This window comes from Marmota marmota, unplaced genomic scaffold (assembly GCF_001458135.2).
Source record: "Marmota marmota marmota unplaced genomic scaffold, marMar, whole genome shotgun sequence".
NCBI classification, from domain to species: domain Eukaryota; kingdom Metazoa; phylum Chordata; class Mammalia; order Rodentia; family Sciuridae; genus Marmota; species Marmota marmota.
This window is the reverse complement of record NW_026000016.1, coordinates 24,798,900-24,816,486: the sequence shown is the minus strand read 5'-3', so window position 1 is coordinate 24,816,486 and position 17,587 is coordinate 24,798,900. Positions and strand designations below refer to the sequence as shown.

The 17,587-nt window shown below is 41.9% G+C and overlaps 2 protein-coding genes and 1 long non-coding RNA gene across 4 annotated transcripts in view; 2 read left to right on the top strand and 1 right to left on the bottom strand.

The window, feature by feature from the left end:
• The window catches only part of Susd4 (sushi domain containing 4), a 194,260-nt gene that overhangs the window by 142,710 nt on the left and 33,963 nt on the right, over positions 1-17,587 (bottom strand). The gene's annotated exons all lie outside the window — the stretch shown is intronic.
• Positions 1-17,587, top strand: part of LOC125618478 — a 38,294-nt gene that overhangs the window by 7,639 nt on the left and 13,068 nt on the right. The window lies entirely within an intron of this gene.
• Positions 10,665-13,002, top strand: Ccdc185 (coiled-coil domain containing 185). The gene has a single exon (XM_015483324.2). The coding sequence runs from the start codon at positions 10,665-10,667 to the stop codon at positions 12,519-12,521; it is 1,857 nt and encodes a 618-aa protein (XP_015338810.1). The 3' UTR covers positions 12,522-13,002.

Here is a 17,587-nt window from a genome sequence, read left to right as displayed (position 1 = left end):
TATGTATGTATATATATATATATAAAATTAATATATTGCACATATTAATATATTTATATATTAATATATGTATTCTGTTAGTTCTCTCTTGCTCTTGCTGTCTGTCTCCTCTCCCTTGACTAACATTCTTGCCTTGAGTGACCCAGGAGACAAAGGACTACCCTCCTGAGTCACTGTGACTTCCTTGCTCAGGATCCTTAAGCAAAAGAATTTGAATTTGCTTCTTTTTATGGTGGTGCACTGAATTTGCATCTTCCATCTGAAGAACAAGGGGTTTAGACTGGATTTTCCTTGGGACAGCAGAGAATAAAAGGGTGGGCTCCCAGCAAGTGAGCAAAGGTCAGGCAGGCATCAACTGGACCCAGGTCACATGAGCCACAAGGGTGTCTGCCAGTATAAACAAGGTTCCTGTGTTAGAGACCACCCAATAGCAGATTGGACAACCAGGCATTATGCTGTCTACCAGGTGAAAGAAGCATCCCTTGAAAGTTACACATATGCAACCACATCCAGCTCCCCTTCTTTCTCCACTAGGGCAGGGTCACTAGAATGCCATGGTTTATATAATATCTCCCAAAGGACCATGTGTTAAAAGCTTAGTCCCCCACCTGTGGCACTATTGGGAGGTTATGGAACCCTTAAAAGGCAGTCTAGCAGGAGGAAGTTAGGTCATTTGGGCCATGCCCTTGAGGGGATATTGGGACCCCAGTCCCTTCAGAGAGTCCATTCTCTTTCACTTCCTGGCTGTCATGAAGTGAGCAGCTTGCTCCACCATATGATACCCACCATGATGTGCTACCTTGCCACAGGCCAAAACCTACAGAATTGGTAGCCAAAACAAACTTTTCCTCTTCTCAAGTTGATTATCTCGTGTATTTTATTGCAGTAACAGAAAGCTGACTAACATCTATATCTCAATTTAACTTGGGACTCAAAGCATGGGGTCTAGGAACATGCAATTTAAAGCATACACCCTCTTCATTTTCTAGCAATGCATACCAAGTTATCCCAAAACTCAGTCTTAGAAAAACAAATATTTTTGATCTCGCAGTTTCTATGCATCAGGAATCTGGCTCAGGCCCTCTCACAAGGTTGTAGTCTGTAGTTATCTGATGACTTAACTAGGGCTAGAAGATCTGGTTCCAACACAAGTGTCCTCATCACATAGCAGCTGGCTACCCCAGCAGCAGAGTAAGACAGAGACCACAGTATTATTTATGACCCAGCCTCACAACACTTGTCATGTTCTCAAAACCTATTGTTTGCACAATTGAGTCCTATTTAATGTAGGAGGAAGGTTCCCAAGAGTGACAGGAGAAAAAAATCATGAGGGCTACTTTGGAGTCTACCACATGTGCCTATAGTCTCATGTGATATAAGTGGCCCTCTGAGAATGGGAAGGAGAAAGAATGAACAGAGGAGGCCAAGGGAGGGAAAAAATCCAGTCCATCAGAAGATGAATCTCAGTGACAAATAGGACCAAGAAATCAAGATGAGACTGAGAAAAGGCCATTGGATTTGGCCTCAGAGATACCAGCCTTAACCTTCTAAACTGTAAAGCAGCATCTCTAGAGAAACACAGCTTTTCTATGCAACCCGTGATGAGAAATTTATATTTTACTCTATTATTTGGTATACAGTGCACCCATCTATAGAAAGATATTTCAAAAATTAACATCTACCTGTTAGAGGAAAGCAATTAATATTTCTTATTCTACAGTAAAGTATTTCTTTTAAAAATGTTAGTTGAAAGCCACTAAACTGATATTGTTAGTCATTAAAGCATTTTGACCTGAAGTTTGAAAAAAGAATATGAATAGGTTCAGATATTAATGAAGATGATAATGTTGATGATGAAAATAGTGATGGCAAACACATATTAAGTGTTTAGACTACAAGCATACACTATGTGCTAAATGTGATACCATGAATATGTCATTCATAACAATGAAATTATCTTTTATAATTACCCTTTACTATAGTACTATTATTGTTATTGTTGTTTAATTTCATTTTATTTTATTTTGGTGATGGAGATTGAATCCAGAGCCTTGTGCATGCTAGGCTAGTGCTTTAACACTGAGTTACAATCCCAGCCCCTATAATGGCAAAGTTGAATAATTAAGAAGCTAAGTGGCTTGCCCAAGTATATCTGGTCCAGAGATGGTGAAATGATTTTATTCTAAACTAATAGGAAAACTTCATAATTTACACTTAGAGCTCTGCTATCCAATACACAAGACCCTAGCTGCATGACCTATTTTAATTTTGATTAATTAAAACTAAATAAAATTTAAAATCCAGTTCCTCCATCACACTAGCCACATTTCATGTGCCTAAAAGCCACAGGTGGCTAGTGGCCTGCATATTGGGCAGTGCATATATAGAACATTTCCCTTATTGCAGAAAGTTTTGTTGGACAGAGATGCTCTAGAGCTAAAGTACCAAGGGACATGGAGGATTGAAATCTCCTGAGCATAAGTGTAAAGTGAGAGGAAGGAGCCAGGAGAGAGAAAAAGGAAAAGGAGGAGGAGAAGGAGGAGGGAGATGGGAGAAGAGAGAGAGGAGAGAGAAGGGAGAAGAGAGGAAGAAGGAAGAAGGAGTTGTCAAGATAGGGGATACAGGAAAGGACAGTGGCCTAGGTTAAGATGGATACATAAAACCATAGTAGTGGCTTTAGCAAAGGACAGGGACAATCTCCAATGTGTAAGAAATAAAGAAAAAGATAGGTGAAGGCCTAGAGGAAGGGTTTTACTGTTTAGTTAAGTGTTCTCCAAATGTTTATGCATTGAAGGGTTGGTCTCCAATCTGTGGCACTGTTGGAAGATGGCGGAGCCTTTAGGAGGTGGGACCTAGTAGGAGGTAGTTCGTTCACAGGGGCATGCCCAGGAAAGGGCTATTGGGATCCTAGCCCCTTCCTCTTCATTTCCCAGCAGCTTCCTGCATCACATTATTTCACCATGATGGGCTGCCTTGCCACAGGCATGGATTGAAACCTCTAAAACTATGAGCCAAAATAAGCCCTTCCTGTTTTTAAGGTATTTATCCAGTATTTTGTTATAGTAATGGAAAACTGACTCACACAAAGGGAAGGAGCTTGCTTTGATGATCTTGTCTAAAGGGTAAGGACTGAGAACAGGAGCAAAGAATGAGTGAGCAAAGGTGTGGCCAGGGGCTTGAGTCGGGTAGGAAAGATTGTAATAACCACTCTAAAAGTTGCATATAGAAAAATGGGAGCATTAATCCCCATCAGTGAGGGCTCAGCTATGGCCAGACACTTTTGAATTATCAGTAAAGTAATTTATTTCATTCATTCAAAAAGTATTTACTAAGGGCCTACAGTGTGCTGGTACTGCACCAGGCAATGGAGAGCCTTTGAGAGGTAATGACAAAGGAAGTATGCTCCTCTCTCTCGTGGAACTTGCTGAAGGAGGACCAGGTTAATCTGATTTTCATAGAACCCCGAAGTTAAATGAACACACACCACTAAGGAGAGGACCTGGCATTCAAAGAGTTGTGAGAGTGAACAGTAAAGGACTTCATCTGGTCAGAAAGATCAGTGAAAGTGCCCTCTGAATCAAGACCTGAAGAGGACACCATTCCATACAGAGGAGAGGACAGTTAATAACTTTCCCCATCAGTGTGACCATGAAAAGACCCAGGCAGATGGACAAAGGGACTTTCATTAGATTCCTATGGACAGATGTGATTCTGGGTACACTGAGAGAATCACCCACAATCCCTGAGGTTCCACTCTGTGGATGGCTCTGAGGGGAAATGACACTGGGAGCTGTCCCCTGAAAATTTCCTCCATAGCATAATAAACCTGGTTAGAGGCAGAGGCTAGAATTTTAGGAGACCTACCCTGCTGATAACATCAACAAAGCATTCACAATACATGGCATATTGCAATGTATGCACAGTCAGCAGTCACAGCAAACCATCCATCACCACACTTCTATTGCAGCTGTCTTCCCTCACCTATGCCTTTTCTGTAAAACAAATGGTCTTTGAAGTTAGGAACGCCAGGCCTGACTTTGGCAAAACAGAAAGATAAAAAATAGAGCTTTAAAAATCCCACACAGTCTTGCTAAGTTTCAACAAAGCACAATCTTTAAAACGTTTTTTTTTTTTTTAATATTGAAATGCCCATTTTATGTTGAAGATGAAGAAGCAACTTCACATTGGGCATGCAACTATTTCTCCAAATTTCCACTGGGTAAAACTTGTAGAAGGTTTATATGTGTGTGATAGTATTTCAAAACAAATAACTTTTATCACACGGTTTTATATTTCTGTGTCATTGTTGAGTGATCCAATAACTGCAATTCAGTCTTCTTTAGCTCCCTGTGAAACTGAACTCATTTCAGGCTCTGAACATACTTACTTCAAGTTCATAAGAATTGGTTAATTTCTATCTCCTGCTTGTATTTTTGTTCATGTTATGAATATGAAAAGCATTACAATCCTAAATGTAGACTATAATTTTGTAGCATTAGCACTGAGGTTGAATGGTGGAAGGCCCGATGGTGGGGTAGGTGTGAGTATCCAGGTACCAATCCTAAATCCCCCGTCAATTACCAGCTTCATAATCTTGGCAATTCTCTTTCTGTGCCTCAGGAAAGAACAGGCCCTACTTCACATTATTGTGGGAAGGTTTACACGTAAAGCACTCAGCAATGCTCCAACACATGCTCAACATGTATCAGCCATCGTTTTTACCCACCTAACCTCTCGTACACATGGAATATTTGCACTGTGGGTAAGCGATTGTTTCCATGGCAACTTAACTTTCCTATTTCCAGATTCTTAACCCACTATTTTCTTTTTATCTTTAAAAGAGAAGTTTGTAGGCTATGATCTTCATTCTTAGCGCTGCATTAATAGAGTTTTTCCCACTTATTGTCCTTATATTTGCATGTTTGTTTGGTTTGGTTGGTTTTACTATTTCGTGGCTCTGATATTTTTAATGAGTCCAAAGCACATTGTAGGCACATGCAGAGAGCAGCCCTGTTTTATATTTTCAGATACTGTTTTTTGGGGACATCTGTTTTGTTGTGTAGTGAGGAAAACATAGAGGGATACATAAAAGAAATAAAATCCTGTGAAATTGTACTATAAAGCTGAATTTTGGAAATTAATCATTTATCCTATCATCCAGACAATGATTTGAAAAAAATCTTCTTAGATATTATTTTCTTAGAAAAGGAAATTTTAAAGCAATAAATTTGTATAAAATAAAAATTACCTAGATGTTAAAAGTTTTCACTTACAACATGAGTATTGGGTAATCTCTATGACTTAGAGCAGCATTGTCCAACAGAAATATACTGTGATGGGGCAGGAGGTGGACTAATGGATGCTAGTTTACAGTGAGATAGGGGCATGAAATTCTGGGGTGCTATTGCACAGAAAAGTGACTACAGATACCAATAATGTACTGTACATTTCCAAAAGTAGAAGAAAATATTTTAAAGGTTCCCCCATAAAGAAACAATAAATGAGGAGATAGATAGGTTTGCCCTGATTTAATCATCATGTATACATAATATTGAGACATTACATGATACCCCATTAATATGTACAATTTTTATGTGTCTATGTGTCAGTTAAAATAATTTAAAGATACCTCTCACAGAAAAGTAATGAAGATGCCATGATGTTTAGCTACATATATATGTAATTTTTACTTCACTAGTAGCTACACTAAAACAAGTATAGAAAATATGAAATTAATTTTGATAATATACATTTTTTAATCTCATGAATTCCAAATACCATCATCCCAATATGTAACAAGTATTTTAAGTTGGTATATTTTATAATTTTCATACTAAGTTTTTAGATCCACTGTGCATTTTATACTTGTGCATCTATCAGTTTAAACTAGCCACATTCAAGTGCTCATACCACCTGTGGGTATCTAGCTGATATATCCCCTTTAATCCAGCCAAGAATTAGGAGCTCTAGAATTTCAAGTCCCCACGTCAATCAACAGTCTATTCTGAGGAAGGGCACGGAACACCTTTTAATTCCGTAGATTAATTTGAATTGTGGGGTCAGAGCACATTTGGCCATATTTTCCAACACTCCAACAAATTAAGAAAAGAGGTTCAGGTCATCATTTGGCAGAAGGCCACCTTCCCAGACATCCAATGAAACACACAAAGGATTTTTCTGCCAAATAAAAATGAGGCTGATTGTTCTCAGTATCAAGGGAATGCCTGGCAGCTTAGCATTTGCAAAACATCTCTTTCAACTGTCCCATGGAAGAGCTGACATGACTTCCAAGCTGGAGATCCTCCAAGGGGTCTTAATCAGATGCTGAAGATGCAGGTGAGGGTTGTCCCTGCTCTGTGCAGCTGTCCTCTAAGGCTAGAGCTTCCTCACGAGGCCCCTCAGGAGGTTTTTTTCTTCCAAGTTTCATCAGTTTGTTCCAGACATTCTGCTTGCTGTTCTCTGTGGGATCCATTCATTCTTACAGCTTCTTTCACCTGATTTCCAAGATCACTGTCCTCAAGGTAACCCAGACTGCTGATTTTTATCACTGTCACTCATTATCAGCCAGAGAACCCAGGTTAGAAACCCTCTTTCTCCAAACCAAATCCATCTCCAGGTCATGGTCCCTTAATCTCTGAACTGCCCCTCAAATCCATCCCTCCTTGCCATTGGTTTACATTTCCTTATTGCTCACCCAGATTGCCGTACCAGCCTCTTCACTTATCTGCCACATTATTGCCAGGTTGAGCTTTCTAAAACACCAGATCCATGGGGTCACTTTTCTGAATTTTGCTGAATCCCCACTGTTACTTACACAGTGGATTCTAACCCTTTTGTATAAACAGAAGAACCCCAAATGTTTTTCAATATTTAAAAATTGAATGATCTAACAATCTCTAGGGTAGAAAACAGATACAATCTAAAGCTTCTCTGAGCAAAGCAGGGGCAGAGGACTCAACAGCCTTTCCTAAAGACTTCCAGTTCTCCCTGTTTCTGGAGCCCAAGGAAGCTCCAAGGAGTCCTAGAGAGCTCTTCTAGACCTAGCTGGAAATGCTGTCCCAGGGGAGGAAGCCCATGCTCCTTGGCTTGGCATTTGAGGCCCTACAGAATCTCAGTAGGCCCAGACCCTCTTTCTTGTCACCCCCCCATACCTCCACTACACAAACCACACACAACCTCAATATTGCAGGCATTTGGGGTTCCACACTTGCCATGCAGCCTCCTCAGCCAGCTGCATTTTTCTGCTCAGCCCTGACTGCAGAAATCCCCATTGTCCTCCCAGGTTTATCTCCAAAGTCATCCTTTACGAAGACTTCACTTATGAACAATCAAGATAGAACAAATCCCTCTCTCCCCTGGGGACTCAGTTAAGGTGACCATTTAACCACTTATCACATCTGTTACCTGGATGTTTTTTCTAGTGATGCCATCTTTCTAATCCTGGTCCAAAGTTCCAATCAATAGCGCTATAAAGTTAGGACTATGTCCTTTACTCCATCACCATAGTGGTGAACGAGCCATACATGATTTCATGACAAATTCTGAGAACCTTCAGAGGAAGCAAGAGACCAAAGAGCTCAGAGCTGAAATCTGAGCCTTTGGGGTCTAATTTTGGCTTTGTCTCAAACTAAGTCTTTGTTCAGCCCCACAGAACTATCATCTTTAGTGCTCTAGGCATAATGATAATGATTCCAGTGACTAATTTTATAAGGCAGCTACAACATGCCAGGCACTCTTCTAAGCGTTTTTCATGGTTAACTCATTTTGGCTTTACAGAACAAAATCTGAGGCATTTTATAGGTTAAACCCTTCTTCAGTTTCACTTGGGACTGAAAGAGCCTTTACTGGTTCATCTTCTGCAGTGATGAAGATGCTGAGACTCATGGTGAGATGACTGCTCGGTGACTTTGTGAAAGCAGAGTTGGCTGGTGGCCAATCTCCTGGCTCTTGGCTGGGGGAGATAGGGGGAATATGCCTTCACCCACTTAACACTGCTTCTCTGTGACAGGAAGTGGCCTGGGAATTGGCCAGAGCCACACTTCATGCAAAATGTTTTGCAAAGCTTCACCAGAGAGATATGTTGCTCAGCTATCAGCATAACTCAATTCATGCCCAAATATTTCCTAATTTACAAAAGCTAAATAATTCTATTTCAAATTTGGTTTAATGTTTTTAAATTTTCTATCTCCTTGTAAGAATTATAATCACATCGATTGATTGAATGAGTATGTGAGTGGCACCCACAGACATTGAGGATAGAAACTTCTTGTCCTCAGAGATGTAATGGCTGCTAGGGAGACATTGTCCAGGTCGAGCACCTCACTGCTCCATCACTGCAGTTAGGTATGCAAAGAGGCTTCAAGGTCATGGAGTCCATGGAGTCCATACACAAAATGTGTATTTTGTGATCTGCATCTTAAAAGCATGTCTCAATTAATAGTGCATTTCCTGAGAGGCAGAAAAATAAGTGAAGTTGAATTCAAAACTTCCACTGTTGACCAAATGGCCTTTGGAAAAATCAGTTAATATAGCCAAGTCTCAAAAATGGGAGTTCATAACCCACTTGAATCTAATGTATGAAATATGATATGTCAAGAGTTTTGTAATGTTTTGAACAACCAATAAAAAAAATATAGCCAAGTCTCAGATTTATCCTGAGGAAAATGTTATCATTTCTATTGGGGTTGCTGTGAAACTCCAAGGAGATACGAGTGAAGAGAACTGGAGAGGGAAAATATTCATTTTTCTTCTTTAAGGTCACATTTGAAGAATGTTATCTATAATTTTTCCTTTTAGGTCTCCTGTCCATTCGGGTTCTATAACAAAATCTCATAGACTGAGTTGCATATAAGTATTTCTCACAATGCCAGAGGCAGAAAGTACAAGATCACCAAAGCCCTAGTAGACTTGGAGTCTGGTGGGGGCCCCTTTCTTGGTCCATAGACAGCCATCTTTTCACTGTGTCCTTGCATGGCAGAACAGATGAGGGAGTTGCTTGGAATCCTTTTATAAGGGTAGTATGGCTGTAGCCTGATGTATCTGCAGCCATCTTGAGTTGTAACCACCAAGATGGCTCCTGAATGACCCTGCTTGGTTTTCTCCAAATATTTTCCCAGCACATTATAAATGATCAAAACCATTAGAATAGTAATGTTGGGCTTTATAATCAGGGCCTGGTGACCTGAGCATTAGGTATGAGCCTGATGTCCTTAAGACAAACCAGGTACATTCTGACTTGGATGAAGTCACTCTTGTTCTGTCTGCTTTATAAACCCCCTACTTCTGACCCAGATTATAGGGGTGCATTCATCTTGCTGTTGCCCAGGACCACACTTCTATCAGAATTCCCCAATAAATTGTACTCTGTGAAATCCTGGATCTGACTACCTCTTTTTTCATTCTCACAACATCCTGGGGCTAGTTCTCATGGTTCTGGAACAAGGGCACTAATCCCATTTGTGAAGGATTCACCCATGACCTTCCAAAGTCTCCCACCTCTTAATACCATTATCAATGATTATTAAATTTCAACATATGAATTTTGGAAGGAAACAAACCATCAGACCATTGTAACCTCAGAGAAGGGAAATGACTTAACCAAGACCCGTAGTACAGTTTGGACTAAAAAAGAGCCCAGGGGGGTTAGCCCTTTATAGCAGTTCTATTCCTATAACCACTCATCTTTTCTTAAGCTAAGAATCTGTAGAAATTTTTGTCACCCCATATGTTAATTTGAGTTTTAAATTTTTAGCGGAAGCTTAGCAGGACATCAAAATAACATTTATTGAATGCATTATGGTGGCAAGCTTTCCATACAGTTTTACCTCATCATCCCAACAGCCCTATATTACAGGTATTATCAGCCCCATTCCCCCAATGGCAATGCACCTTTCCAGAACATGAGGGCAAATTGCCCAAGATCACAGGAGTTGAAAGTGACAGAAGAGTCAAGCTCAAGTTTTCCTAACCAAATTCAATGCTTTTTCCCATTAAGGGGGACGGGGGTGCCTCAGCAAGGACAAAGAATGGCACAAAATTGCAGAAAAATGACTAAACAAACAACAACAATAACTGTGATTTCTGCATGGTATTCACGGATACTTTTTCAGAAATGTATACACAACATTCGTGTTTTGACTAAAGCAGGAATTGCCATATTCGGGAAAAATCAGAATTGTCTTTTTCCTGTGCTGAAGTTTTAAACGTAAACATTAAAGCGTGTTTCGGCCTTGGTAATTCAAAAAGTAAAAGGGTGGTGCTGCATATTAATGTGCTTCCACAGCTGCTTAATTCGCACATCGTGACTCCCCACCCATTCTACAGCATTCTTTTCTGAGGGTGACGACTTCGGTCGAAGCTTTCTTAAAATTCAAGGTATGCAAGTTCAAGTTCCTGCCTGAAACACAGGTAGGGCTCACTATTCACCCTCAGCTTTAAAGGTCATCCCTGATTTCCTGCAGACCTTCCTCCAACCAGCTCCTCTCAGCTCCCTGCCGCGGGCCTCGAGGAGCCGGCGGCGCCAGGCGCATTGTGAAGTGGCCCAGCGTCACAGGCGATTGGGACCCCCCCACCCCCCCCAGGATCCAAGGGTGGAGTGGGTGCCCGCAGCGCCTCCTGGAGGCCGCGGGACGCTCACGCAGACACTGGGCGCGCTGGGAGGGAACATGGAGGGCTTCCGCCACTTCTCCCCGCGGCGCTACAGGAACCTCTGGGACACCTCGCCGCCGGCCTCAGAGAGCAGGTCCCCCATGCGGCTGGATGGGCCCGAATCCAAACCGGCCTCGGGCCCCTGGGGCTGTACGTCGGATTCGCGGAGTGAGGCGGCAGAGTCCCAGCTGCCTCCCGGGTGTTCGTTCACGCCACGGCCTCGCAGGCGCTGGTACAACACCTCGCCGCTGGAAAGCCGCAGCCTGACTCGCTTGACCCGGAGGCCCCCAGACCGCGTCCGGAAGCACCGATTGGGCAGCCGGCGCCTAGATGAAGCCCGGGGGGAGGACGGGACCAAGCCCAGTTCGGCCTGGCAGCAGCAGCTCCATCTGCAACCCCAACAGACTCAGTCCTGCCAACGCTGTTCTTCCATCCAGACAGATTCGCCCCCGCGGTACCCCAGGGGAGCTTCCAATCCCCCGAGTGTGGCTTCTGGGGTAGGAAAGGCACCGAGTGAAGACCAGTGGGCAGTGCCGATCTGCAGCCACGTAGGTCGCTGGTCCTCTTCCTCTTTACACACAGACAAGTCCTCCGTGCCTTCCCAAGAGTTAAGGACCCAGTCGGCCTGTATGTACACCCAGCAAAGAGACTGTAACTATTTGATGGAGTCCTTAGCCAGTCAGTATCCCCAGCCCATGGTCTCCAGCAAAGACCCTCAGAACCAGATTCTCAAGTGCAAGCTGGAAGAGACGGTGATGTCCTCGAGGGACCAGAAGATCGTGTCCCTAGTGCTAAACCGGCTCCAGAAAGCCCAAAGAATGCGGGAGCTGCAGCAGCAGGCGGCAGTCGCTTGGGAGGAGCTGAAGCGCTCAGACCAAAAGGTCCAGATGACCCTGGAGAGAGAGCGCCGGCTGCTGCTGCGGCAGAGTCAAGAGCAGTGGCAGCAACGGAAGGAGCGCAAGAGTCGCCGGGGCCGCGAACATCACTACCGGCGGCCGGACGGCCACTCGAAGAACGCGATCCAGGAGGAGAGTTGGTGGGAGTCACAACTGCAGGACCCCGAGAACCAGCGTCTAGCGAGGATGGAGAGGGCGCGCGTGGAGGCCGAGCACCGCAAGCAGTGCCAAGCTCAGCGCCTGCGAGAGCAGGAGAGGTTATTGCAGAGCTTGCGGGAACTGAACAACCTGCAGCTGCGGAAGAGGCTGGAGGAGGCCTGTCACAAAAGGCAGTTGCACTCGATGGAGACCAAGAAGGTCCAGGAGACCAACCTGAGCTCCCTCGTCAATTATCAGGCCCGCAAGGTGCTCATGGACTGCCAAGCCAAGGCCGAGGAGCTCCTCAGAAAGCTGTCGCGGGAGCAGAATTCCATGCGGTCCCAAGAGATCCACCAGGGCCTGCTGAAGGGGCAGTACCGACAGCTGAAGGAGAAGGCCCAGAAGGAGGAAGAGCAGTTCCAACAGGTCAAGTGTCACGCCGTAGAGTCGGAGGAGCAGAGGCAGATGCACAAGAGGATATTAATGGAGCTAGCGGAGCAGAAGAGCCAGCAGGATCGGAGTCACGCACACAGGACCCCCAGGGACAAGGCACAGCGCCTCCAGGAGCTCAACATCCTGCGGGAGAAGAATCATCACATTCTGAAGCTGAAAGCCGAAAAAGAGGAAAAGTGCCACATTGAGGGCATCAAGGAAGCCATTAAGAAAAAGGAGCAGCAAATGGAGCAGTTCTCCCGCGGGAAAGATCCCACCTTGTCAGAGTTTCAGAAGGCCTCTCTCCCCTCCAGGAGAGAGAATGGCAGAGGGCTTCCCATCAGCTGCTTTGACCAGAGGACATCAGAGGCCCAGTTGTGTGCCCATCAGCCTAGAGGGGGCTATTGAGAACTGAGGACAAAGAGCTTCAGCCCCAGCAGCCAGAGAGAGATGTGGCCAAGCGATTCGGGTTTATAATCTGATTATAATTATTGATTTTTAAAAGTATATAAAATAGCTGCAATTTCCTCTCATGAACTAGTTTATTGATTCACTTGGGTGGTTTAGAGGGTTGGGGAGAAAACTTTGGGGATGTGAAGAAAATTGCTTGGCTTTGTAAATTTTTATTTGAAGAGAAAATATTCATGTAGCTCTCAAAAAAATCTTAGAGGCATACATTAGGCATATCCTCCAGGAACCAGAATAATCTACATGTGGGGATACAGTTTGTGCCATGTATAAGTCTTTTCCTATCCCAGAACTTCCGAAAGAATAAAGCGTGAATGACCAGTCATAATTAAAATCTCCAAGAAAAAAAAAAGTGGGGTAGGAGAATTTCTGTGAATAAGTAGATTTGGGAATCTTGGATATTAAGTCCCCTCTTGAGAGTTTATAGTGCACTTTAAATTTTTAAAGGTTTTGAAAAGACTTGCAGTAATGAAACATTTGTTTAATTAGTGTTTTGTAACAAACTATGGACACCCCCCCCCCACACACACATACACTCCATGGGTCATTCCATGGAATGTGTTTTGTAGAATGTTCTATAAACTCTAGTTCCTCCCAGACTGAGAGCTGCTTTAGCCATCCCTCCCTGTGCTCCTGAACCTGATTATAATTCCAGCACATTGTCTTGACTGTCCCATCTGAGAGATCACTGGAATATATTTGGTCTGATTTTTTTGTTGTTGTTGTTTCTATCCAGTCTTATGCAACAAAATTCTATTGGAATCCTCCTTTCCCCCTCTATTTCTCCTCTGCTTCTTTTGAAGGAGGTATGTGATGTCATTTCCATCTACCCACATTGTGTTTAATTAACTTAACCAGGCTCTGAATGACTGACTAAGCATGACTCAGTAACATGACATTTTTAAAATAAGGAGCCAGCAGCTAAATAGATATTAACCCATGCACATCTCAAAGTCTCCATTGAAAAGCTCTGAATGTTTTTTCTTCAGAAAGACTCTAAGGTAACATTTGTTTTGAGGGAAGGAGAAGAAGGATGAAGGGGAAACAGAGATAGAGACAGACAGGGACAGAATTAATAAGCCCCAGAAGAATTTTTTTGTTTTATTAGTATTTTTTTTTGTACCTGGGATTGAACCCAGGGTGCTTATCCACTGAGCTACATCCCCAGCCCATTTTATTTTTTTGTTTATTTATTAGAGACAGTATCTTGCTAAGTTCCTTAGGGCCTCACTAAGTGGCTGAGGCTGACTTTGAACTTATGATCCTCCTGCCTCAGCCTCCTGAGCTACTGGGATTATAGGTATGTACCATGGTGCCGGTTTATTAGTAATTTTGAAATTACTAATATTAATTAGTTTTAATATTTGATTTAATATTAATTAAATTAAAGTTCACCTGACAAGGGACTTTGTGCAGAGGTCAATGTGTGACGTCCACTTTCTCAGCCTAGCTACTGGAAACCAGGTCATCTTCTCCATTATGTTTTCTTCCTCTACCCTAAGTCTCCTCTCCCTGATGCCCCCCACCCCGCAAAAAGGCTCGCTGTAGAGCCCTCATTCCTTCCCTCAGAAATGTTCAGGGAGTCCCCTGCTAAAAAATGTGAGGGTTCACACATCATGCCTCAAATCCCAACCTTATTCTCTTCTACTTGCTCAGGGTAGTCAATTCCATCATCTAGAGAAATATTGCATGCAATCCAGGTAGTCTAGGGTTAACGCTTAATATATTTCAGACAGACCTGGGCATGAATCCTAGTGCTCCCTCCATACAATTATGTGATATTTGGAAAGTTGCTTCCCTGAACCTCAGTTTCCTCATCTGTAACGTGGGAAATAATTCATACTTCAATGGCACATTCCAAGGAATGATTAAATAACATAATAAGATATTTGGCATAATGCCCAGATTCTAATAATACCAGATAAATATAATGGTGGATTTTATTATTCATAATACTGACCTTGTACCTTTGTCATTTTATTCTCCCCATCTTGATGCCTTTTCACCAGCTTCCTTGTTCCACCATATCCAAGCCTGTTTTTTTTTTTTGTTGTTGTTGTTTTCCCTGAGCTTAGTTCACATTCTGTTGCTTTTGTGAAATGTGAGACCTTTCTGGACACCCCCTCTTGAGTATCTTTTTGACAAACTGCATGTCTCATGAAAACTTAATAGTTATTGCTTTGTGTAGCATATGCATTTTGCAATCTACATCTTGGTTTCCTAACTGGACTGCAAGCAACCTGAGGCTAGAGTCATTGTCTGGGACTTCTTTACATTTATGCATAACATGGGGTGGTCAATATACAGTCAAAAGCCTCTCATGGGGATATTTTGAATCCACATCCACATCCCATGATTTTTATCCTATATTTTTATCTCTTTGCTCCAAGAGACTTAACATTCTTTTGTCCAGTCCTTTGTGAATGCTACTGGCAGAAATGATTTGTACAAACTAACACTGACAGAAGCAGAGTAGGCTTTTCCCTATCCTTCCCTTAAATACGACAAGAAACATGAACACTGTGTATGAAAGGTGAGGATAAATCAGAGTGACTGGAGACCTCAGGACTTAAGGAATCACACAGTAGTACATTTCCTAGGTTTTCTTTTTGCTTCACATATCCTAAACCTGGAGCTGAAGAAACTGACAACCCCCAAACACCAAGTACAGACTAAATCCCAATTTAAGCCTAATCTTTCCAGCCAAAACACTTGGGAAGGGCAACCTAACAAGGCAGAAATATTTTAGATGATAATCACTCTACTTCAGTCAAACACCACAGAAAAACCTGTGACCTCATCCTTACCCATGCCAGCAAAGACCCAGCCAGGAGTCTAGATTTCTACCCTCACCAGGTTGTAACAAGGAACTCCCTTCTGCTCCCTAGCAATGTCAGCAGAGACCACACAAAGCCTAGACTCTCAACCACTAGCTCCATAGACACCTCCCCACACTCCTGCAGGGTGTCACAGGAAGCCTGGTGAAGAGTTAAAAAGTTTTATTAGCATCAGTACACAAGTTGTCTAAGTTTCAACTGAAAATCCCTCCACCAAGAACCAAGAATATCTCAAATGGAATAAAAAAGAATCCATAAATGCTAACAGAAGAACAAGAAATGTTAGAATTACCTAAAAAACATTTTAAAACATCCTTAGTAAAAAAAATGTAACAAGTAATTGTGAACATACTTAAAACCAAAAAGACAGTCTCAGGAAAGAAGCAAAATGTATAAAGAAAAGCCAAATGGCAAATATGGAACTGGAAAATATAATTTTGGATTGACTTCACAACAGAGTAGGAAACAAGAAAGAATCCGTGATTGGAAGATAAAACCAAAAAAAAAAAAATTCTGATCTGAGAAACAATAACTTATTGGAAAAAAACAGCAGAGCTTCTTGGACCTGTGGGTCTATAGCAAAAGATCTAACATTAATGGCACGGGAATCCCAGAAGGAAAGTAGGAAAAGGACAAGGATGGAAAAATCCTCAAGGAAATAAGACAAAAAACTTTCCAAATTCAGTAAGGAAGTTAAGCAAACCCCCAAAAGGGTAAACCAAAAATTCAATGGATAATCCATAAAGAGTAATCCATAGAAATTCATGATACACCATAGTCAAGGTTCTAAAACTAAAGACAAGGGAAAATTTTCTTAATCAACACAATAAAAATATAAACCATGGACTGAAAAAATTTTTTTTCAAAAAAGTGGCTATATTAATATCAGAAGTATTCAAAGAAAACTACCAGAGGCAAAGGAATGTAAACTTTATGATTCAATCCATCAAGAAGACATAGCAATTCTAAACATGTATATATCAAACAATAGAGTTAACAAACTGCAAGAAGCAATAACTAAACTGAAATGAGAAATAGACGAACCATCCATTTGTACAGTTGGAGACTTCAATATCCCCTCTCAACAACTGATACCCCTACTAAACAAAATTAAGAAACATACAACTTAAGAATGCTCATCAACCAACAGGGTAGGGTCTATTCAACATTTATAGATGTATCCAACAACAGCAGAATATGCATTTTTCCCCCAGTCTTCATGGAGCACATTGCAAGATAGAACATACCTTGTCCCCTGTATCAAACTCTTCAAATTTGAAAGAATTGAAATCATACAAAACCATATAATCAATTCTAAATCAATAATGGAATGATAACAGGAAAACCTTCAACACATGAAAACAAACAGAACCCTTCTGTGTAATCCATAAGTCAAAGAGGAAGTCTCAAGGGAAATTTAAAGATGCATTGCACTGTTGAGTACAATGGTGCACAGCTGTAATCCCCGAGGCTCAGGAGGCTGAGACAGGAGGATCTTGAGTTCAAAGCCAGCTTCAGCAACAGTACTAAGCAACTCAGTGAGACCTTGTCTCTAAACAAAATACCAAATAGGGCTGGGGATGTGGCTCAGTGGTTGAGTGCCTCTGAGTTCAATCCCTGGTACAACAACAACAACAACAACAACAACAACAAAAACCAACATTGCACTGAATGGAAATAAAATGTGCAATATGTGGGACATGGCTTAAACCATAGCAAGAGGAAAAATTATAGCATTAGCTACATACATTAGAAAAGAGGGAAAGTGTCAATTCAAAAATCCATGCTCCCACCTCAAGAACCTGGAAAAGAATAAAATAAATCCAAAACAAGCAGAAGAAAACAATAAGGACTAAAAATTAAAGTGAAAACAAAAATCAATAGAGCAAACTCTGTGAAACAAAGACCCTGTTCTTAGAAAGTTTTGATAAAATTGACAAACTTCTAGCAAAACTGACAAAAAAAGATGACCCAAATTACAAATATATAATATTTGTTCATAAATGAATGAATCAGGTATATTATTACAGAATCCTCAGACATTAAAAAAAGATAAGGAAGCAGGAGGATCTTAAATTCAAAGCCAGCCTCAGCCTCAGTCTTATAGAAGCCCTAAGCAACTTAGTGAGACCCTAAAAAGGGCTGGGAATGGAGGGGTGGGGTGGGGTG

Bases quoted from the DNA above. Each gene is read 5' to 3' on its own strand.
- Ccdc185 (XM_015483324.2), top strand. From the start codon at position 10,665: ATGGAGGGCTTCCGCCACTTCTCCCCGCGGCGCTACAGGAACCTCTGG.